Source organism: Microcebus murinus, chromosome 8 (assembly GCF_040939455.1).
Source record: "Microcebus murinus isolate Inina chromosome 8, M.murinus_Inina_mat1.0, whole genome shotgun sequence".
Taxonomy (NCBI): domain Eukaryota; kingdom Metazoa; phylum Chordata; class Mammalia; order Primates; family Cheirogaleidae; genus Microcebus; species Microcebus murinus.
In genome coordinates this window covers 88,533,938-88,556,748 of record NC_134111.1, presented here as the reverse complement: position 1 = coordinate 88,556,748, position 22,811 = coordinate 88,533,938, and the positions used below count along the sequence as shown (strand labels likewise).

General features: G+C 52.4%; 3 protein-coding genes across 3 annotated transcripts; 2 read left to right on the top strand and 1 right to left on the bottom strand.

Annotated features, from left to right (window-relative positions):
- Nucleotides 1-1,399: 1,399 nt before the first annotated feature.
- LOC105857711 (C-X-C chemokine receptor type 2-like) lies at nucleotides 1,400-2,500 on the top strand. Its single transcript, XM_012740306.3, has one exon. The coding sequence runs from the start codon at nucleotides 1,421-1,423 to the stop codon at nucleotides 2,498-2,500; it is 1,080 nt and encodes a 359-aa protein (XP_012595760.2). The 5' UTR covers nucleotides 1,400-1,420.
- Nucleotides 2,501-8,399: 5,899 nt separating this feature from the next.
- Nucleotides 8,400-9,009, top strand: LOC105857650 (C-X-C chemokine receptor type 2-like). The gene has a single exon (XM_012740121.2). The coding sequence runs from the start codon at nucleotides 8,400-8,402 to the stop codon at nucleotides 8,997-8,999; it is 600 nt and encodes a 199-aa protein (XP_012595575.2). The 3' UTR covers nucleotides 9,000-9,009.
- Nucleotides 9,010-19,824: 10,815 nt separating this feature from the next.
- LOC105857653 (C-X-C chemokine receptor type 2-like) lies at nucleotides 19,825-22,045 on the bottom strand. Its single transcript, XM_012740125.3, has one exon. It carries the CDS (start codon nucleotides 22,025-22,027, stop codon nucleotides 20,948-20,950), a length of 1,080 nt encoding a protein of 359 aa, XP_012595579.1. The 5' UTR covers nucleotides 22,028-22,045; the 3' UTR covers nucleotides 19,825-20,947.
- Between the last annotated feature and the right edge of the window lie 766 nt (nucleotides 22,046-22,811).

The following is a 22,811-nucleotide window of genomic DNA, read 5'->3' as shown; positions in this document are numbered from 1 at the left end:
TGCTAACTCTATGGTTACCTTGCTGAGCGACTGTTAAACTGGTTCCCAAAGCAGCTGCACCATTTTACATTCCCACCAGCAACGTACGAGGGTTCTGTTTCTCCACATCCTCACCCACATTGTTGTGTCTGTGCTGTTGTCAGTGTGCACAGCCTGGAGGGTGTGACATTGTTCCTGGGACTGATTCTTCCTGTCTCTGCTGTGACACTGGGGTCCACTTTGGCAAGTTACAGACTGGAGACTGGCCATAGGAAGTCGTACCTTACTCTAAGAAATGGCAGGATGGTGATGTATTTTTGGCACAAAAGGAAGCTAATCAGGAGCTGGGTTACTGTAGTTCTTCTTTGAGGCACTGGGATGATGTTCCTGGTGGCTGCAGCTGGCCCTGTACACCCAGGCAGGCGCTGAACACAATCTCTGCTGTCCCTGTAGCAATGGCAGAGCCTGTGGACACTGACTAAGTCTGAGGGGACAGTGGAGTTGGGGAGGGTAACGGCAGGAACATGCAGGACAGGAGGGTTCCAACCACGACTGGAAAGCCACCGAACAAGGGTACTGTGTCCCTGCCTTCTCTGCTTCCTGCCTCCCCTCCCCTTGTTTGGGGAGCAGACTGGCTGTCTCTGGTCACCCCACATGGCAGGACGTGGCTGCTCACAGCTGCCCAAATAATCTGCTATGGTCCCACCCCTTTGGGGAATCAGTCAGCCACATGCTTGTCATTTCTAATACAGTTTTTCTCAGGACACAGATGATCCCAGATCAGGGATCCTTCTTCTCAGAAGAGAAAAACTGGGCCTTGTTTTCTGACGAAAGATGCTTCTAGCTAAAGCCTTCAGAATCCTAGTGCTGCTATTGCTTAAATCATTTTCCAGAATACTGATTTTAAAATAATTTTCAGAAAGTTGCACAAAGGGATTCAATCCCTCAGCTTTGTACAGAATCCTTGACGTTTCCTACAGTGCATGGCCATAACACGCTTGAAGTTGGTGCTTAATCCACAGAGTAAGAACTGATGGCATCTCTTCTTTCTGGGCATTAAATGCAGCCTCGACAGCCAAAGAAGATCATAACTGAGGGATGCAAGCAGGACCGGGTGTTCTGTAGGGATTATCAGAGGAGAACTTTCCACAAAGTCTTGGGTGATGGCCATGTCATAGAAAATGCTGTGAATCTCTGTCTGATATTGAAGACAACTACAGTATTGTCATAAAGTTTACCATTTATCACTAAACTTATCTGATAACAGTAATGCCCCTACCACTTACACATCTGAAGTGAAACTTGCTTCCATGTAATACACAAATCATACAAGTTATCCTATCCTGGTTTCTTGGGTGGACGGGAAAGATTCTGGGCAGGATTTATTGTGCAATCACTCTCATCTCTCTTCTCTAGGCCAGGATTTAAATTTGCCTCCACAATGGAAGATGTTAACTGGGAGGACTTCAACCTTGAAGATTTATTGGATGGAGATTTCAGTAATTACACTTACAGCACTGATCTGCACCCTATTCTACCAGATTCTGTCCCATGCCGGCCAGAATCCCTGGAAATCAACAAGTATGCTGTGGTCATCATCTCTGCCCTGGTGTTCCTGCTGAGCCTGCTGGGAAACTCCCTGGTGATGCTGGTCATCTTGTGCAGCTGCATCGGCCGCTCTATCACCGACGTCTACCTGCTGAACCTGGCCATGGCCGACCTGCTCTTCGCCCTGACCTTGCCCATCTGGGCCGCCTCCAAGGTGAACGGCTGGATTTTTGGCACAGCCCTGTGCAAGCTGGTGTCGCTCCTGAAGGAAGTCAACTTCTACAGTGGAATCCTCCTGCTGGCCTGCATCAGCGTGGACCGCTACCTGGCCATTGTCCACGCCACACGTGCTCTCACCCAGAAGCGCCACCTGGTCAAGTTCATATGTCTGGGCACATGGGCCCTGTCCCTGTGCCTGTCTCTCCCGGTCATAATTTTCCGTAAGGCCATCTACCAGCCCTCCTCCGGCCCAGTCTGCTATGAGGACATGGGCAACAGCACAGCAAAGTGGCGGATGGTGCTGCGGATCCTGCCCCAGACCTTCGGCTTTGTCCTGCCCCTGCTGGTCATGCTGTTCTGCTACGGATTCACGCTGCGCACGCTGCTTAAGGCCCACATGGGGCAGAAGCACCGGGCCATGCGGGTCATCTTTGCTGTGGTCCTCGTCTTCCTGCTCTGCTGGCTGCCCTACCACCTGGTCCTGCTCACAGACACCCTCAGGAGGACACAGGTGATCTCGGAGACCTGTGAGCGCAGCAATGACATTGACCGGGCCCTGGATGCCACCGAGATTCTGGGTTTCTTCCACAGCTGCCTCAATCCTTTCATCTACGCCTTCATTGGCCAAAAGTTTCGCCATGGACTCCTCAAGATCCTGGCCACCCGTGGCCTGATCAGCAAGCAGTTCTTGCCCAAGGACAGCAGGCCTTTCTTTGCTGGCTCTTCCTCAGGGAACAGGTCCACTCCCCTCTGACACTCCTGTCTCAGTGCAGCCCCTCAGGGTTCCTCCATTCCCCTCAGTGTCCCCTTCCAAGCCCCAAATCCACTGGCTGTTCATGGTGTGAGTGTCACTGTAGCCCCCACTGTCATTGCAGGAAGGAGCAGAGGCCACGTCCTTACCAGGCCCCCACTGCGTGGTTTAGAAAGTCTGCCCTGGTGCCCACCCCTTGCCCTCATCACTAGGCCAGCGCTAGAGCTCTGTCCATCCTGCCACTGGCCACAGCACTCTGCTTTGTAAGAAGAGCAAATCAAAACCCCAATGAGATACTGTAACAGAGTAGTCACCTTCCTCCCATATATGTGGAATGGTAGTATTGATAGTGGACAATATGAACAGAGGGAATAGTCTGGGGAAAAAATGCAGCAGGAATATATCTGCCTCTTTACAACACCTCCCACTTCTTTTTGAAAACTAAAACCTGCATCCCCGCTTCTGGCCACTTGGGAGAGACAGAGGAATGTCCTTCGTTCCTTGTGTTATAGGACATGGCTCAACTGAAATTCTCCAGGCAGAGGTTGGGGCAGATGTCAGGGGATTGTCTTCCCCCTGGATGGGACTGATCAGCATCATCAAATGTAGTGAAACAACAATTGCCTAAAGCTGAATGGTCTCTCTTTAACAGCTCTGTATTTCCACTTCTGTATGGGGAATTTTACATTTTGAGAGAGGAATGTATAATTTTTCCCCTTTGCTGGCAAAGTAATAAACTGCTCTTTCCATGTCCTCAGACTATTCATTGTTGTTCTTCTGATGTAGTCTCCAGAAGTTCTGATCTTTCGGTAAGAATACCACATCACACTCGTTAGGGTGGCAATTATCCAAAGGAAAAATACCCTATGAAATGCAAATGTTGGTGAGGCTGTAGAGAATTGGAACTCCTGCGCGTAGCTGGTGTGAATGTACAATGGTGCAGTCTCTGTGGAAAACAGCAGGACATCTTTCCTCAAAACATTAAGCATAGAATGACCACACTATCCAGCTATTCCTCTTCTAGAAACATATCCACAAGAATTCAAAGCAGGGGTCCAAACAGACATTTGTACGCCCATGTTGATAGCAGCATTATTCACGAGAGCCAAAAGGTGGAGACACCCACGAGTTCATCAGTGAATGAATGGATAAACAAAATGTGCTGTAAACCTACAACGAAGTGTCATTCAGCCTTACAAATGAGTGCAGTGTAAAGACATGTTACAACATGGGTGAACCTTGAACACATCACGCTGAGTGAAATAAACCGGGCATAAGTGGACAAATATTGTATGATGCTGCTTCTATGGGGAACCTAGAATAGTCAAATTCACAGAGACTGAAAGAGTAATAGTGGCTCTGTAACTGAGGAATGGCCTGAGGCCAAAAACAAACAAACAAACAAACAAACAAACAAACAAACAAACAAAACAAAACAAAACAAAACAGAGAAAATACTTTTTAAAAATACTTTCCGCTCCTTTTTGAGAACGAAAACCTGCATCCCTACCTCAAGCCAGTGGTTGGGAGGAGCGGGTGAGTCTGTGTTAGAGGAGCTAGCTCAGCCATCCCAGGCCCGAGCCAGCCCCCAGGTGGGCTGAGTTCACAGGCTTTGTCTTTGGCAGCAATGGGATAATTACAGTCATTAACACAGCAGCCTAGATCTGAGGACCCTCCCTTTAAAAGCTCTGGATTTCTTCTTATGTTGAGCCGATTTGGATTTTGAGCCAAGAAGGTTTATCATTTTTCTTTCTTTTCTGGCAATGCAGTAAACTTCTATTTCCTTTTCCTCAAACCATTTGTTCTCGTTCTTCTGATGCGGCCAAGAGGAACAGTGCCAAGCTTTTGGTAACAGATTTTGGTGTCTCTGGGTGGGCCTGATCAGCGGCATGGTGAAATGGCATCCTGGAATAGGGGAGCAGCCCTGGCCAAGCTGTGGGTCCTCAGTGGAACGTGCACCTTCTTTTTGGGGTGAAAGCATATGGGAAAATTCCAGCAACTGCCAGGGCAGTTAGTCTTTTGTAAAAAGGAAAGACATTAGAAAGAACATTGCCCAAAAGGTACAAGAGCCTCCAGGTAGTAAGAAGCCTCCAGGACAGAAGAAGTTTTCTTTTTCCTTTTTTTTTTCCTCTGAGACAGAGTTTCACTCTGTTGCCCAGGCTAGAGTGAGTGCCGTGGCGTCAGCCTGGCTCACAGCAACCTCAAACTCCTGGGCTCAAGCGATCCTTCTGCCTCAGCCTCCCGAGTAGCTGGGACTACAGGCATGCACCACCATGCCTGGCTAATTCTTTCTATATGTTTTTAGTTGGCCAATTAATTTCTTTCTACTTTTAGTAGAGATGGGGTCTCACGCTTGCTCAGGCTGGTTTCAAACTCCTGACCTTGAGCGATCCTCCCCCTTTGGCCTCCCAGAGTGCTAGGATTATGGGCGTCAGCCACCGTGCCTGGCCAAGCCTCAGAGTCTTAGTGTAAATGCTGGGAAACATCTCAGGCCAGGGGCTCAAAGCCTCTGAAAATATTGTGAGAAAATGACCTCCTTGATAAATTGTTATTAAAAGCTGTGTCTATTCTCAATCCTGCCACACTTTTGACTTTACGACATGGATATTTAGAGCAGGGGCCCCCAAACTACGGCACTCAGGCCACATGCGGCCCACCAAGGACATTTATCTGGCCTGATGAGTGGTTTTGCCACCGCTGCCTGTCCTGCTCAGCAGCCGACTCGTCCTGGGCCCACAGTGCGCATGTGTGGAATGTGCGCCGCACTCTCCAACGGCCCTCCAATGGTCTGAGAGACAGTGAACTGGCTCCCTGCTTAAAAAGTTTGAGGACCCCTGGCTTAGAGGCTCTGGAGACTGTATTCTAGCAGGATGGATGTGTGGGTTCAGCCGATGCCAGAATGAGATTGGGATCTTTTTCACCGAGGAACAGCTTTATGGACAATGAGGGACTGGATGTGCCGTGATCACGGCAGTGGGACTGCCACCTGGGACTTCAGCCCAGGAAGCTGAGTTGCAGTTATCAAGAGGAAAACGGTAAACATTTGTACAGACTCTAAATATGCTTTTATGATTATACATGCTCATAGTGCCATTTGAAAGAAAAGGTGTCTCCTGACAGCAGGAGATAAGAATATTCAGTATGACACTGAAATAATAGCCTTGACACTGGCTGTGGCTGAGCCTAGGCAGGTGGCCAGCATGGCAAAAGGAACTCAGGCCACTGGCAGAGCTGCTAAGAAGGCCCCTGGAGGTGATCTGTTCTCTGGGCCTTGATACCCCGGCTAGATTTAGATTCCCTTTGAAGCTAAGGGATGGGACCCTGCCATTGGGGGTGGCACACCTAAGTGGAGACAGAATTCTCATGGACTCATTCTCCTACCCAAACTTTTGGTTTGGCCTACTATGAGGCACCTACATGAATGCCTGAATGGGTTTGGGAACCTCATTTGGGGAAGATCCTGTTTGCAATGGACAGTGTGAGCTTGCTTTAATGGATATGGTGGGTTCTCATTTGGGAGGATCCTGTTTGCAACAAACTGTGTATGTGCTCGGGGTGGTCCAAGAACAGAAAGGCAACCTGCTGCACAAAGAGCCTAAACGTAGGGGTCCCAACCATTTCCATGATTGGCAGTTTCACTTGGTATTAGTGGCTATCTTTTCAGGCTGGGAATGGAGAGAGCACATAAAGCTCCAAGAGGATCTCCTACCAGGAGCTGCTGGCCCGGGATGGGGACTGTGCCGGGTTCCTGTGCATATATGCCAGCACGGAGCAGGAGCAAGCCTCGGAAGATGATGGGATGACAGGCATGAGCAGTCCAGGGAAAAAAGGCCAAACAGATAGAAAACGGCATGCTGATGAAGGACGCTGTGGACAGGCAGCTGCAGAGACAGCTGAGCGGCTCCTCCTCCTACAGTGAGGATGGCACCAAGCACCACAGCAGCATGGCCAAGCTGCAGAAATCTGAGGCCAGGAAGGAAGGGACCTGGAAACCAATGGAGGCAGACAAGGCTCGGACAACCCCGTTCTCGAATGGAACCAGGAGCCCAGGGAGCCCTGGGCATTTACAAGGCGACTACTCCACGGTGGTGCTGCTTCCTGTGATCTGCACCTGGATCTACTGTAAAAGGCCTGTGGTTGCCCATGAACTTCTTTGAGTGGAGGCTCAGTGGGAACCTGGTTAGCCCTTTTTCCAAGGAGCTGGACATGGTGGATTCAATGATCCTGCAGGTCATCAAGATGTTCATTGGCTCCCCTCCTCCATACAGAGTGACAATGGACCTCCTTTTAAATAGGAGGTAACCCAGCAAATAAGTAGAGTTCTACATCTAGAATGAAAATTACATACATTTTAGGACTGATGCAGAAAAGTAGAATAGGGTATTGCTGCTTGTCCTCCTCTGAATTAGGATAGTCCTTAGAAGCAGGCTTAAGTCAAGCCCCTAAGAAATAGTTTATGAGAGACCCTTCCTAGCACCTCAAGCTAAGCATGGTAATATAACCATGAGTAAAAAAGCAGAGGAAAGGAATATGCCAAATGAGCGGGTCAGGTACTAACCCTTATGAGTTTGCCTCTTTCAGGTCTCTGGTGCAATTGGAAACAAAGAAGTGGACGAGACCCTATGAAGTGCCTCTAGCAGCTCACAACCTAGTTGAAATTGTCAGAAATGAAAAAAAAAAACAAAAACCTTGGGTCCATCATACCAGAATAAAGAGGTGACCCATGGACAAAAAGGACCCAAGCCCCCAGTGGAGGGGAAAGTCTTTAGGTGATCTAAAGTAACCATTTAAGGAAGGAAAAAAATGAAAGTGTAGATATTTTTTGTTAACCTTCTTTAATTATTTGTTCTGTCTATAAGATGGAGAGACAGCTCCTTAGTGAGGATTTCCCGGGACTGTCGCCTCCGCTGTTGATCTGTCTTTTGTTCAGTGCTGTATATAATGTCTGAATTTGCAGGAGCTGGTCTCTGGGGTCACCTACAGGGTGAAACTAGTCACTCTGCACTCAGAGGTCACATGCTTCTTTCTAGCTCAGCCCTGTATTGGACACTGTGTACATTTTCACTTGCCAGTTCCCACTATTGTAGTTATTGCTTATGGTTTTTTTCTGCTATTGTAAATATACTACCAAAGCTCTGTGATGACATACATAAATATAAACCTTCCATCTAAAATTGTCCCGGCCCGCGGGACCTTCTGTTACTCGCGGGGGCGAGGGGGACCGTGCCTGAAAGAGATGAGCGAGAGAAAGAAACGAGACCAAGCAAATGGTTGTCAAGGTCTGCTTTACTTAGATTTTTAGTGGGTTTTATAAGCATACAAAAACAAGGAAGTCAAAACAAAACATAGAGTGGTGACGATGAGGCTTGGGTCTGGGTTGATTAGCCCTAATCAGTGTCTTATCAGTATCTTGTTTTTGACTGATTACTCATCTCCAACCGGAACATTTGCAGTCAACACATCCTGGAGCATTCCGTGGTCAGCACGTCATGGACTGCGTTCTTCTTGGAGCTATAGCTGGAATTTTCCAGGGCGAAGTTCGTGCGTAGGACAAGTCATAGGGGAGTTGAGGGTCTTTGAGGGTCCTTGCCTCTAACATAAAATGTCATCCCCATTTCAGCAGGAAGTAGCCCGATGATGTTGCCCCTCTTCCCATAGATACGGAAGGGGAAAATTGACGGGGGGGAATATTTAACTGAAGAGTCTCCCCTCCTCCCATAGATGTGGAAGCATAAAATCGAGAGTGGGGAATATGTAATGGAGGAAACGGCCTGAAAAAATGGCAAAAATAGTTTCTGTCTCTTTAAAACATCCTCCACTCCTTTGTGAGAACAAAGACCTGCATCCCTGCCTCTGGTTGGGCAGTGGTTGGGAGGAGTAAGGATGTGTTTTGTTATGGGAGATGGCTCAGCCATCCTGGGTGGGCCCAGGTGGGCTGAGTTCACAGGCTTTGTCTTTCCTAATTTTCCATAGGGCCATGTACCCGCCCTCCTCCGGCCCAGTCTGCTATGAGGACATGGGCAACAGCACAGCAAAGTGGCGGATGGTGCTACAGATCCTGCCCCAGACCTTCGGCTTTGTCCTGCCCCTGCTGGTCATGCTGTTCTGCTACGGATTCACCCTGCGCACGCTGCTTAAGGCCCACATGGGGCAGAAGCACCGGGCCATGCGGGTCATCTTTGCTGTGGTCCTCGTCTTCCTGCTCTGCTGGCTGCCCTACCACCTGGTCCTGCTCACAGACACCCTCATGAGAACCCATGTCATTGCAGACACCTGTAAGTGTCACAATGACGTTGACTGGGCCCTGGAAGTCACCATCATTCTGGGCTTCTTCCACAGCTGCCTCAACCCTCTCATCTATGCCTTCATTGGCCAAAAGTTTCGCAATGGACTCCTCAAGATCCTGGCCACCCGTGGCCTGGTCAGCAAGGAGCTCTTGCCCAAGGACAGCAGGCCTTCCTTTGCTGGCTCTGCTTCAGGGAACACGTCCACTCCCCTCTGACACTCCTGCCTCAGTGCAGCTCCTGGGGGTTCCTCCCTTCCCTCCGGCGTCCTATTCCAAGCCCTACGTCCACTGGCTGTTCATGGTGTGAGTGTCACTGCAGCCCCATTGTGGTTGCAGGAAGGGGCAAAGGCCCTGTCCTTACCAGGCCCCCACTGCGTGGTTTAGAAAGTCTGCCCTGGTGCCCCCCCCTTGCCCTCATCACTAGGCCAGCGCTAGAGCTCTGTCCATCCTGCCACTGGCCACGGCACTCTGCTTTGTAAGAATTGCCCATCAAAGCCACAGTGAGATGCCACGCCCGCTAGGATGGCTCTTATGACACACACACAAAACCTCATGAAACAGTAAGTGTTGGGGAGCATGTAGAGAAACTGGAATCCTTGTCTGTTGCTGCTAGAAATGTAAACGGGGCAGTCACTATGGAAACACTGTGACAGCTTTCATCAAAACCGTGAACAGAGAATCACCACGTGATCCAGCAATTCCACTTCTAGGGACACCCCCACCCGTGTTGAAAGGAGGGACTCAAACAAATATTTGGACTCCTGTGTTGATAGCAGCATTATTCACAAGAGCCAAAAGGTGGAGACACCCACATGTTCACCAGTGAATGAATGGCTAAACAAAATGTGGTGTGAACCTGCAGTGAAGTGACATTCAGCCGCACGGATGCAGGAAGTGTTGATGCACATTGCAACGTGGATGGACCTTGAAACATTATGCTGAGTCACACAAGCCAGACATAAATGGACAAAGAATGTACGATGCTGCTTCTATGAGGAACCTGGACTAGTCAAATTCACAGGGACAGAAAGCACAACAGTGGTGCCCAGGGCTGGGGACAGGAGAGAGGGGTGCTCTTATTTAAAGGGCGCAAAGTTTATGTTTTGGGTGAGGAGAAAGTTCTGAAGATGGACAGTGTGTACAACAAAGGAAATTAATAAACACCTTAATCTGCACATTTACAAAGTTATTAAAGTGGTAAAATTTGTAATAAATATTCTTCCTCTATGAAGGAAAGAAGCCATGGCCTCAAAAGGCACCTTAACCACTGAACCAGTATTGGAAACACATACCTATAATGTTTTTGTTTAATGAGTTCATTAAGTGTCTTTTCTGGTATAAACCACTTTTACTTGGGTGTTTATTTTACTACTTTCAACCAGAAGCATCCAATCTGCTACAGAGAGGTGGGGAGGGGTGAGCAGAGGGCCCGGGTGAAGGGCTTTGCAGGAAGTAGCCCCTCTGCTATGTGCTGTGTCCATAGAGAAGGGTTGGAACAGAGATGGGGACCAGCCTGCCCACCCCCAGCCCCAGCCCACGCCTCCTGCTGTGGACCAGCTGTCATGCAGAGAGATGTGTTCTGGGATCCTCTAGTGTGTGTCACATCTGTGGGTGAGACAGTCCTCAGGGGAGTCAGGGTGGGATTTAGAAGGCTCAGAACGTTGAGGAAATCCACCCGATCAGCCTGATGAGGGAGCAGGAGGGCAGAGAGCTCCCCTGAGCTCAACCAGCAGTTACTATGTTCAAGGCCCAGATCTAAGCCCAGGGGATACAGCAACGAAGGAACTGACACCATGAATCTCTCGTCTTGCTTGCGGAGTTAGACAAGGAACAGGGTAAATAAGTAAACAATATAGTATATTAGATGGTGCTGACCACAGTGGAGAAAAAATAAAGCCGGGAAGGAGAATAGAAAGTGTGTGAGTAGTGTGTGGTGGGCGTGGTGCACGTGTTCAAGAGTGAGATCAGCATGGGTGGAGAAAGCCTTCCGCCTGAAGAACTTGAGGAATTGTGCCATGCAAATTCTGAGAAGAGCATTCAAGGCAGTGGAGATGGGCTGGGCGCAGTTGCTCACGCCTATAATCCTAGCACTCTAGAAGGCCGAGGCAGGAGGATCACTTGAGGTCAGGAGTTTGAGGTTACAGTGAACTACAATGATGCCGCCACACTCTACCCAGGGCAACCAAGCAACACTCTGCCTCAAAACACACACACACACACACACACACACACACACACACACACAAATACAAACAACAAAAAAAGGGGCAGAGGGACTAGCAAGTGCAAAGGCCCTGGGGCAGGAGCACAAGTGGTGTGCTCTAGGAAGATCACAGAGGCCAGAGCAGCTGGAGTGCAACAGGCCAGTGGCAGACTGGCAAGAGATGAAGTCAGAGAAGTAGGAAGGGGTGTGTGTGTGTGTGTGTGTGTGTGTGTGTGTGTGTGTGTGTGTTTGTGTGTGAGGGGAAGGTGGTCCATACCCAGAGGAGACAGTGAGGATTAAATGAGGAGGAGCACATAGAACCATAGTCGCACACACATTAGGTGCTTGGTAAAGGCTAGTGACAGTTACGACTGGGACTCTAACTAGCCAAGGGAAAGGCCAGTCCTGGGACGTCCGCTCTGGAGCTGTCATGTGCAGAGCGCGGTGGCTGCCCCGGCCCCTGGTCCCACACTCCGCAGCTCTGCCCCACCTCACTGCCCAGGCTGCAATGGCGGCCTCCAAGAGTGAGGTTACACGTCAGGAAGGAGAGGGACACGAGACAGTGCAGTCACAGAGGGGGCAGAGGCTCTTGCCTCAGTCTCTGGGAAACCCTCCGAGTCGCCTGGGCCTGGGGAGCCGGTGGGGGAGGGGAGGAGAGGGTCCCACCTGCAGCAGCAGCTCCAGGCAGCCGCAGAGTCTGTGCAGCTCAGCACTGGCGTCCGTCACTGGCCCCTGCCTGTCCCCGTAGCCCTGGAGGATGGCAGAGACAGCAGCTGCAGGGAGGAGGGTGGACATCAGACATCTGGTAGCAAGGCTGCTGAGGGACAGGCTCCCAAGTCCCCTCACTTCTCCTGTAGCTCAGTGCCAGAAAATCTCTCAGGATATACTCACCTTTCAGGTCCCTGATGACCTTGAGGACGGCCCCATTTTCTGCCCTGGGGACTGGGAAATGATGTGATTCCTTGTGACTTGGAAGAGCAGACCAGGAAGGACCCTCTGGGCTCAGCTGTCCAACTCTCTCCTTATTCAAAGGAGCAATCAGAGCCTAAAGAGGGAACATGACTTACCAAGGGTCACACGGAGAGGTAGCTAGTGGGGCGAACCAGCCCAGCCCTTCCTGATAGGCCTGTGTGACAAGGTGGAGTGGCCTCCACCTACTGAGCAGGCCCTGTGTGCCAGGCACTGTGCTACTTGCTTCACATCCTGTCCCACTCAACCCCCATAATAACCCTGGGAGGCCATAACTCTACTAGAAACAAGGACGCTGGGCACAGAGAGGGTAAGACTTTATCCAACATCACAGAGCTATGCAGACTCATCTCAGGTGTCTGTGCCCACAGGACCTGTGCTCTGGGTCCCATGATTGCCTGTGTCACGTGGACACCAGGCTATGGGAAGATCATCTCCAGTCCCCATGGAGAGCCCTCAGCCTTGCCCAAGCCATCATCCTCCTCGAGACCCCACTCATCCTTTCCTGGGCCCCAGCTGAGTGGAAGCTGTGTGTTCTTTGAGGACAGGGAAGCAGAAGCACAGGAGGGCCTGGGCTGGCTCTGAGCAGACACTGGCTGTGAGAGGGGGGAGGGGCACCTGCTCTCATCCTGCCACTGTCTCCCAGGGGATGCTCAGCCTGGTCTCCTCCTGGTGGGTCCAGGGCCCAGAGAGGGACATCGTGGCCCTGGGGGCTCTGGGCTTATTCTGAGATGCTGGAGTCAAGAGCAGGCATGGGTGGGAAACCAGGTGACCTGCCCCCCAGCCTGTGGTTGCTGGCGTTTGCGGGTACAGGTGGCTGCACTGTTAGACAATGAACAGGGAAAATAGGTAAATGAAATGGTATATTAGATGGTGCTGACTGCCATGGAGAAAAATTAATCAGGGAAGGAGAATAGAAAGTGTCTGAGTGGTGTGTGGCATACATGTTCTAGAGTGAGATTAGCATGGGGACAACACGGGGGGGGGCAGAACGCCGTGAGGGTGAATGAGGGATGATGAGTGGGGTGGGGTTAGGGAGGACAAGGTCGGGAGTCAAGAGACCTGGGTCTCCATCCTGGCCTCATTACTCACTTCCTGTGTGGCCTTGGGCAGGTCACTCTCCTCCCTTGGGCCTCAGTTTCCACATCTGTAGACCAATGGGTTGGACTGACCAACTCTGCAGGACCTTCCAGCCCAGATCCTCGATGGAATCTATGACCAGCTGGATGTACCTCCTCCTCTCCCTCACCCCATCTGGGGCTCCTCTCTCCTGGCTCCTGGAGTCACTCCTCTTTGCCAGCTGCCCCTAGGACCCAGGGCTCTCCCTGCTACCCACCTGGGAGGGCCTGGCTGGCTGGGGCTTGGAGAGCAGGGCTGTGTGGTCTGAGCCTGTCCCTGAGGACTGTGGCCATGCAGAGCACATCTCAGGGCTTGCAGCCCACCTGCTACTGCAGGGCACATCTCTTCTGTCACTTGTCTGGAGTGTGGTGCAGGTGGGAGGGGATGATAAGGTTCCCACCACCTGCCTGCCTCCCACTTCCCCTCAGTCTTGTCTCCATGAGAGCTGGTCAGCAGTGCCAACGCCCCTGTCCTGGCTCCCATTCCCACAAGGATGGCAGTGAAAGCAGCCGTGAGACGCTGTGTCCTGCAAGGGGCCAGCAGGGCTGCCCGGGCGCTGGGCCTCCCACCCCGCTGTGTCTGCCTCCTGCAGGCTGGGTCTTTCTGCCCTGGCCCTGGTTTCTCTAGGCGGCGCTGCCCCTGGTGCTAGTTCTGGGGACGGAGAGGTGAGGAGCAGGGACCTGGGAGGACTGTTGTTTTCAGAAATCCCAGGGACCACATGTAGACACTGGCACAGCCATACCCATGCCTGTGTGCCCTCTGCCCCGCCCCTGCCTGTTTTCTGGATCAGATTCAGGCCCCATCTGTCTCTTTCGTCTCTGTCTCTCTGTCTCTGACTCTCCCTCTTCCTGTCCTTTATCTGCTCCCCACTCCTCCTGTTGTGTCCTGGTTCTCCTCCTCGCCATTCCAGCTGAGCTCCTGCTACCCATCCCTGAACCTGCTGTCCCCTCCAGACGCCCAGTCCCCTGTGCCCTCAGGTCTCCCTCTGTCAGTTTCTGGGTCTGTCCTGTGTCACTGCCCCTTGCCAGGCCCCCAACTGCCCTGCCTCTTGCAGTGAGGGCAGAGCAGGAGTCCAGGCAGGGCTGGGCTGGAGGCATTGCAGTCCCTGCAGACATGGCAGGTGCCCTGGGCTGAGCAGGGCCCAGGGCTGGGGGCAGGGCAGGGGGCAGACAGGCTTGGGTCTCCCCCATCCCTGCCTCTGGCTTGCAGGGTGCCGATAGGGTGGGCTGCTCTGTGAGCCCAGTGTGCTGCTGAGGTGCGGGTACCTGGATCCCCTTGCAGTCCCCAGGGCCCAGGGAACCCCCAGCCTGGTTGGGGCCCAAGTCTGGGAACCACTGGGACCAGCCCGTGTAGACAGGAGGTCGCTGTTGGGTCAGGTAGGGTGCTGGGGGAGTGGGCCCAGGAGGATGCCCCTTGTGGGGATAAGGTGTCTGGCAGAGCCCTGCTCACCTGAGACAGGTGAGGAGACAGGTAGGATAAGCAGGTCAGGCCAGTGAGTGGGAAGTAGACAGAAAGGTAGACTGTCCCAGGGAAGGGGGGTAGGACAGGGCAGGTGAAAGGGCCCCAGTTAGGCTGATGTCTCACTTGGGTCCTTGTATGCTTGGAAGGAGGGTGATGTGGGAACTGACCCTTAGAAGGCAAATAGCCCAGCTGAGATTAGGAGCCACATGAGACAGGGAGTCATGGACTCCTGGGGCAGGCAGGTAAAGGGTTAAATTTCCCCAGAGCTGGAGCATGGGCCAGCTGTGGCTGTCCCTTCACCAGGAAGGGCTCTGGGCCAGGGGGAGGGGGCCTTCTGAGCCAGGAGGGCCCCACCAGAGCAAGGAATGACCCAGGATGGTGGGGACAGCAGGGTCCTCACCTTGTACTCTCTGTTCTGGGTGAGTGTTGGAGCCTTGCAAGTAGGGAGTTGAGCCCGGTGGGCACGGGCTGGAGCAGGAGGCAGGTGTTTCCCTGGATGGGTGTGTGGGGGGAGGCACCAGGTGTGGTGTAGATGTGGGGGCTGGATCTCCCCCAGGGGGAGGATGGGGAGGTGTAGGGGACTGATACATATTTTCCTAGTTTAAGGATTAAAGTTAGTGAGTAATGTACGCGTTCTGCCCAGAGTGTTTGAAAGTAATCTGTTCTGGACAAGGTCCTTATGATAAACAAAGGTGTTGCCTAGAGGCATAACAAAGGACCTGAGCTACAACTAGCAAGAGCAGCCCCGCCCCACGGCACTGGGCGTCTGGAGGCCACACGATTAACACATTGTTCTTGTGATTGCTGCGTACACCCCATGAAATGGCTAGTTAGTCAATGACGGGTAAGACCCCTCAAGGGAGGGGCGACCTAAGCCAGGTACAGCCGCCAGGGTTCAGCCGAAGATCTTAGGGGGTCACCCTAAGAGAAGCTGGGGATGAGAAATGCCCCCTGTGGCTCACCTTGCCCATCCTTGCTAATCTCGGTCCTTTATCTATGCCTAGCGCCTAGAGCAACCACCTGGAAACCTTGAGCCAGGGGATATCTGCTTTCCTAAGGCTATGTATTCCGGAATTTATGGCCATTGCTGCAATGCCTGGGCAGTTACATACAAGGAACTAACTTTAATTTTTTAGAGTATAAAAATAAAACGGGCCCGGTGACTCAAGTCAACCTTCTGTATGTGTGTCTGTGTTTTTCTTTGTGTTCTGTTTGTGTTTTGCGTTCTGTGTTCATCCTCCATCCTGTAAATGGGGCATGACAGGGAGGACTTTGGGGTCACCAGGAAATGGATGACTCCATGCCCTACGTAGTCCCAGCCCACCTTCTGGCCTCCCTGTTGGGGGCTGGAAGGCAGCAGCCTTCCAGGTTTGGTGCTGTGTTGTGGATTTCACTGCTGTCCCATGTTCCTCAAACTGAGATGAAGTGACTCAAATGCACCCTGTGGCTGCATCCCAGCTCCCAGCTGACAGGCAGTCATTGAAGCCAGGTGTGTGCATGTGTGTGCCAGGAGCCCCACTCCACTAGGTGTCCCCTCAGGGCACAGGTGACGGCATATTGTGCGGATGGTGCACAGGGCCAGGCACAGGCTGGACACTGTAAACTGCATGCTCCCTCCTGCACAAGCTCCAGCCCCAGTTGTCACCCCGACACCATAATGAGGCCAGGATCAGTGCAGTGCAGTTGTGGCCTGAGCCCTCGAAGTGGCTGATGTCCCAGGTGTGATCCTGATGGAGGCTGAGCCCAATATAGGCCCTGGGCGAGGCGGGAAGCCCTCCCTGTCCTGAGCCCCTCCCACACCAGGCCCTGTGCTGGGCACAACTCTGGGTGCTGAGGCGAGCAGGGCCTTGACCCTGGTCACAGGGCTCCACCTGCCCTCTCCTTTGCCAGCCCCTCCCTCGCTGGCCCCCCAGTGTCCCCAGGAGAAGTCCTGCTGCCCTGCCTTCCCCACTCACCCCTGCCTCCCTCTGCGGCCTCCTCTGGGCCCTTTTCTCTCTTTTCAGCCTGCCCCACCCCTTGCCCCGCCAGGCTCCTCCCCCATATCTTCTTGTCTGTCTGTGTTACTAGGTTTGTCTTTCATTTACTTGTTCCCTGTTACACAACCTGTCGTTCTCCTGTTAATCTTAACTTTCACATTTCCAGGGCAGCGTGGGCCAGAAGGGCCTGTTCACGTGGACCCGGCGGGTGGAAGAGGAGCAGCACCGGGGTCTGTCCGAGGCTGGCAGGGAGTGCAGGCACCACCCAGCCTGCTGTGGCTCATCTGCGGCTCCTCTCGCTGGCGTGGGCAGGGGCCGGCCCGCAGCCCCTCAGGGTGGGCCCACCTGGTGAACGTGGTCCACACATTGAACTTGGACCAGCGCAGGTGTCCATCTGTCCTGTAGGTTCCAGCTTGTCCTCACTGTCCCTCACTTCCCGTCTGTGTTTTCTTCCTGGCCGTCTGTCCTGCCAGCTTCAGATCCCAGTCGCAGAAGCAAAGCCACAGCCCGACACAGACAGTGTCACCCACCCTGCCCCTCAGCTGTGTAGGGTCCCGTCCCCATCACACACTCCCCTCCCAGTGGCTCTGCTGCAGAGGGAGCCCTGCCTGGCACAGCAGGAGGCCTCGATAGAGGGGCTGGATGTGCCTGACTTTGCATTTTGTGTTGGGCTGTGACTGTCCCTTTAACTGTCCCACCTGCCAGCTCAGAAGAGGGGAACCCAGTGAGCCACACCTGTGCCCTGAGCCCCAGCTGGGCCTCGCCTCTGCCAGCGTGACCGGGACTCCAGCGACCCCAGCTCCAGGCACAGATGTGTCCAGGTGCAGAGAAAGCAGACGGGGCCTATCGTGTGAATGCAGCCCTCTGTGAGGGTCGCATGTATAATTTCCCATCTATCAGTCACATGCCTGAAAAGTCACCATTCGAAAAGCAAAATATATGGCAAAGAATGAACTGAACTAGAATTTTTGATTCTTGCTCTACTCCTGTCCCGCCATGAGACTGCGGCCAGGTTGCTTTCCTCATGGCCTCGGCGTCCTCGCGTGTGTCTTGCAGGGTTGTCCTGGGAGCTTTAGGCCTCTTGGCCTCTGCTGTTGCCTGGTAGTGCAGTTGTCCCTGGGTCGCACACAGGGATGTGAATGTGACATGTAGACTGGGGGAACTCCGTAGTGTCACCCAAACTAGACTAGAGGCCACCTCGATTTCAGGAACAAGGGAGTCCATCCTGCAGAGACTGGGGATGGTGGTGGAGAGAAACGTCACCAATTCAGGGGGACAGATTGCAAAGTGGACAGATGGCCTTAGCATGAGCGAGGAATGCAGCTCTGGGAGCAAGAAAGGCCGGGGCAGGCGGGGCAGCAGATCCCGGGAGGGCGCTGCTGGACCCTGAGACTCAGGCCAGGAAACAGCAGAGGACAGACATCAGCCTCTCAAAGGCAGGCCCTGGATTTCCTTTCCTAGTGATGGCTTGGCTGGGAAATTGCTTTTGCCAAGACTGTTCTTACGAGAGGAAGACAGAGAGCGAGAGTGAGAGTGAGAGAGAGAGAGAGAGAGAGAGAGAGAGAGAGAGAGAAAAGACAGGGATGAATATTGAAAGTTCACATCGGTGCAATTCATCTGTGCCTCATTTCTTCTCGGCTTTTTCCACGTCCTCCTATTTTTCTTGGAGAACCATGTGTCCTCCAGCCCTTGAAGGAGGAGGAAAGAGCAGAGACCTGAACCAAAGGGAGGCTCAGGCCTCCTCCCTCTGGGCGTGATCTCAGGGAGGCATGTGGCTCATCCGCCCTGGCCGTGCAGGACACCGCGGTCCTCCGGCAACTCGGCCGTTCGCTAAACACACCTTCCCCTGCATGTCCCTCCTGCTGACTCACAAGCTGTTCCGAAGGCCCGGCCAGAGCAGTTGAGTCACACGTGATCCCGTCTTCAGCACAGTGCCCGGCACGGAGTGGGCAGGACACACACAGAGTGGGCAGGATGTATGGGTGCTGGATCGATCCTGTCTGCTGATGTGACAGGAAATGCACTCTCTGGCCTAGGAGTGACGTTCCCTGTCCTCGGGCCCTCAGAGCAGCTTTGCTCCTGCCTCCCTGCTAGGGCTAGATCTAGTGGCAGGCGATTGTCAGCCTGAAGGGGGACGTTTGGTCGCTGTGGAAGCTCAGTGACTCTCGCTTTCTTCCTCTGCAGGTTGCTCAGAGCCCCTCCGGACAGAGCCCCTGCAGGACAAGCCCTGGGCAGGTGAGCTCCTGTCTGTTGCGGTGGCTGCTACATCAGGCAATAAATGTTGTTGAAGGGATAATTGCAATCCTTTGTTTTCTCAGAGTGACAGGTTATAAACCTTTCCCACCTGTACTTGGGAGCTCTCTTCAAACCCTGAGTGGAGGGACTGAGGGGTAGAGGGTGGGTGTCCTTTGGGTGGGGGAGGAGAGACGGAGGGAGACTACCTTGGGAGCTGCTGGTTGAGCTCAGGACAGCTCTCCACCTTCCTGCGCCCTGATCAGGCTGATCGGGTGGATTCCCTCATTGCTCTGTACCTCTAAGTCTCACCCTCGACACTCCGGAGGACTGTCTCACTCACAGTTGTGAGACACCCTAGAGCAGCAGTCCCCAAGCTTTTTGGCACCAGGGATGGGCTTCATGGAAGGCAATTTTTCATGGACCACAGTGCGTTGGGGGGGATGGTTTCTGGATGATTCAAGCACAGTGCATTTATCATGCAGTCAAACCTCGCTGCTAATGGAAATCCTTATTTGTAGCTGCTCCCCAGCGCTAGCATCACCGCCCCGCTCCACATCTGGTCATCTGGCATTAGATTCTCATAAGGAGCAACAACCTAGATCCCTCCTGTGCACAGATCGCTCTCCTACTAGAATCTAAGGCTTCAACTCATCGGACAGAATTCAGATCGCATGTGGTGATGTAAGCGACGGGGAGAGCTGCAAATGCAGACGAGCTTCCCTACCTCATCTGTCGCTCCCCTGCTGCTGTGTCCCAGTCCCTTACACTCCAGGGACCAATACCAGTATCAGCCCAGGAGTAGGGGACTGCAGCCCTAGAGGATCCCAGAACATGTCTCTCTGCATGACAGCTGGTCCACAGCAGGAGGCGTGGGATGGGGCTGGGGGTGGGCAGGCTGGTCCCCATCTCTGTTCCAGCCCTTCTCTATGGACACAGCACATAGCAGAGGGGCTACTTCCTGCAAGGCCCCTCCCACGGGCCCTCTGCTCCCCCTTCCCACCTCTCTGTAGCAGTTTGGATTCTTATGGTTGAAAGTAGTAAAAGAAACACCCAACTAAAAATGGTTTATGCTAGAAAAGACATTTAATGAACTCATTAAACAACAACAACAAAATTATAGATATATATTTTTCTAGCATTGGTTCAGTGGTTTAATTGCCTTTTGGGGCTTTGCCTTTTTTTCTTAATAGAGGTAAAATATTCATTAAAAATTTACCTTTTTAATGATTTCTAAGTGTGCAGATTAGTGCCATTAATTAATTTCACATTGTTGTACACACTATCACTACTGTCCGTCTTCAGAACTTTCTCCTCACCCAAAACATAAACTCTGTACCCTTTAAACAGTAACACCCCTCTCTCCTGCCCCCAGCCCTGGGCACCACTGTTGTGCTTTCTGTCCCTGTGAATTTGACTAGTCCAGGTTCCTCATAGAAGCAGCATCGTACATTCTTTGTCCATTTATGTCTGGCTTGTGTGACTCAGCATAATGTTTCAAGGTCCATCCACGTTGCAATGTGCATCAACACTTCCTGCATCCGTGCGGCTGAATGTCACTTCACTGCAGGTTCACACCACATTTTGTTTAGCCATTCATTCACTGGTGAACATGTGGGTGTCTCCACCTTTTGGCTCTTGTGAATAATGCTGCTATCAACACAGGAGTCCAAATATCTGTTTGAGTCCCTGCTTTCAACTCCTGTGGGGACATTCCTAGAAGTGGAATTGCTAGATCACGTGGTGATTCTCTGTTCACTGTTTTGACGAAAGCTGTCACAGTGTTTCCATAGTGACTGCCCCGTTTACATTTCTAGCAGCAACACACAAGGATTCCAGTTTCTCTACATGCTCCCCAACACTTACTGTTTCATGAGGTTTTGTGTGTGTGTGTGATAAGAGCCATCTTAGCGGGTGTAACGTGGCATCTCATTGTGGCTTTGATGGGCACTTCTTACAAAGCAGAGTGCCGTGGCCAGTGGCAGGATGGACAGAGCTCTAGCGCTGGCCTAGTGATGAGGGCAAGGGGGGGCACCAGGGCAGACTTTCTAAACTACGCAGTGGGGGCCTGGTAAGGACAGGGCCTCTGCCCCTTCCTGCAACCACAATGGGGCTGCAGTGACACTCACACCATGAGCAGCCAGTGGATTTGGGGCTTGGAAGGGGACGCTGGGGGGAGGGAGGAGCCCCAAGGGTCTGCTGTGTCAGAGGGGAGTGGACGTGTTCCCTGAAGCAGAGCTAGCAAAGGAAGGCCTGCTGTCCTTGGGCAAGAGCTCCTTGCTGACCAGGCCACGGGTGGCCAGGATCTTGAGGAGTCCATGGCGAAACTTTTGGCCAATGAAGGTGTAGATGATGGGGTTGAGGCAGCTGTGGAGGAAGCCCAGAATGATGGTGGCTTCCAGGGCCTGGTCAATGGCATTGCGGCGTTTACAGGTGTCTGCAATGACATGTGTCCTCATGAGGGTGTCTGTGAGCAGGACCAGGTGGTAGGGCAACCAGCAGAGCAGGAAGACGAGGACCACAGCAAAGATGACCCGCATGGCCCGGTGCTTCTGCCCCATGTGGGCCTTAAGCAGCGTGCGCAGCGTGAATCCGTAGCAGAACAGCATGACCAGCAGGGGCAGGACAAAGCCGAAGGTCTGGGGCAGGATCCGCAGCACCATCCGCCACTTTGCTGTGCTGTTGCCCATGTCCTCATAGCAGACTGGGCTAGAGGAGGGCGGGTAGATGGCCCTACGGAAAATTACGATGGGGAGAGACAGGCACAGGGACAGGGCCCATATGCCCAAACATACAAACTTGACCAGGTGGCGCTTCTGGGTGAGAGCACGTGTGGCGTGGACAATGGCCAGGTAGCGGTCCACGCTGATGCAGGCCAGCAGGAGGATTCCACTGTAGAAGTTGACTTCCTTCAGGAGCGACACCAGCTTGCACAGGGCTGTGCCAAAAATCCAGCCGTTCACCTTGGAGGCGGCCCAGATGGGCAAGGTCAGGGCGAAGAGCAGGTCGGCCATGGCCAGGTTCAGCACGTAGACGTCGGTGACAGAGCGGCCGACGCGGCTGTACAAGATGACCAGCATCACCAGGGAGTTTCCCAGCAGGCTCAGCAGGAACACCAGGGCATAGATGACGACCAGGATACACTTGCTGATTTCCAGGGATTCTGGCCGGCATGGGGCAGAATCTGGTAGAATATGGGGCAGGTCAGTGCCGTAACTGTAATTACTAAAGTCTCCATCGAAGAAATCTTCAATGCTGAAGTCCTCCCAGTTAACATCTTCCATTGTTGAGGCAAATTTAAATCCTGGCCTAGAGAAGAGAGATGAGAGTGATTGCACAATAAATCCTGCCCAGAATCTTGCCCTTCCACTCAAGAAACCGGAATAGGATAACTTGTGTTGGTTTGTGTATTACATGGAAGTAACTTTCACTTCAAATGTGTAAGTGGTAGGGGCACTACTGTTATGAGACAAGTTTAGTGATAAATGGTAAACTTTATGACAATACTGTAGTTGTCTTCAATATCAGACAGAGGTTCACAGCATTTTGTGTGGCATGGCCATCATGCAGGATTTTGTAGAAAGTTCCTTTTGGATAATCCCTACAGAAGACAAGGTCATGCTTGCATAGCTCAGATTTGAGCATCTTTGGCTGTTGAGGCTACATTTAATGTTCAGAACCGGGTGATGCCATTCGGTTCTTACTCTGGGGTCTAAGCATGCAATTTAACTGATTTGCATCCCTAGGGAAAGGTCAAGGTTTGACCTCAAAGCTCAGGGATGAATCTCTTTCTGCAACTTTCTGAAAGTAATTTTAAAAGAAGTGTTCTGGAAACCGGTTTGAGCGATAGCAGCATGGGGTTTCTGAAGGCTCGAGGTGGAAGTGTCTTAGGTCAGTTAACAAGGTCCAGTGTTTCTTTTTTGGGAAGAAGGAGGTCTGATCAGAGAGTATATGAGTCCTGAGAAAAACTGTATTAAACATAAGCAAGAGGTTGACTAATTCTCCAAATGGGTGGAAATGTAACTGATTATTTGGGTAGCTGTGGGCAGCCATATTCTGCCTTGCGGG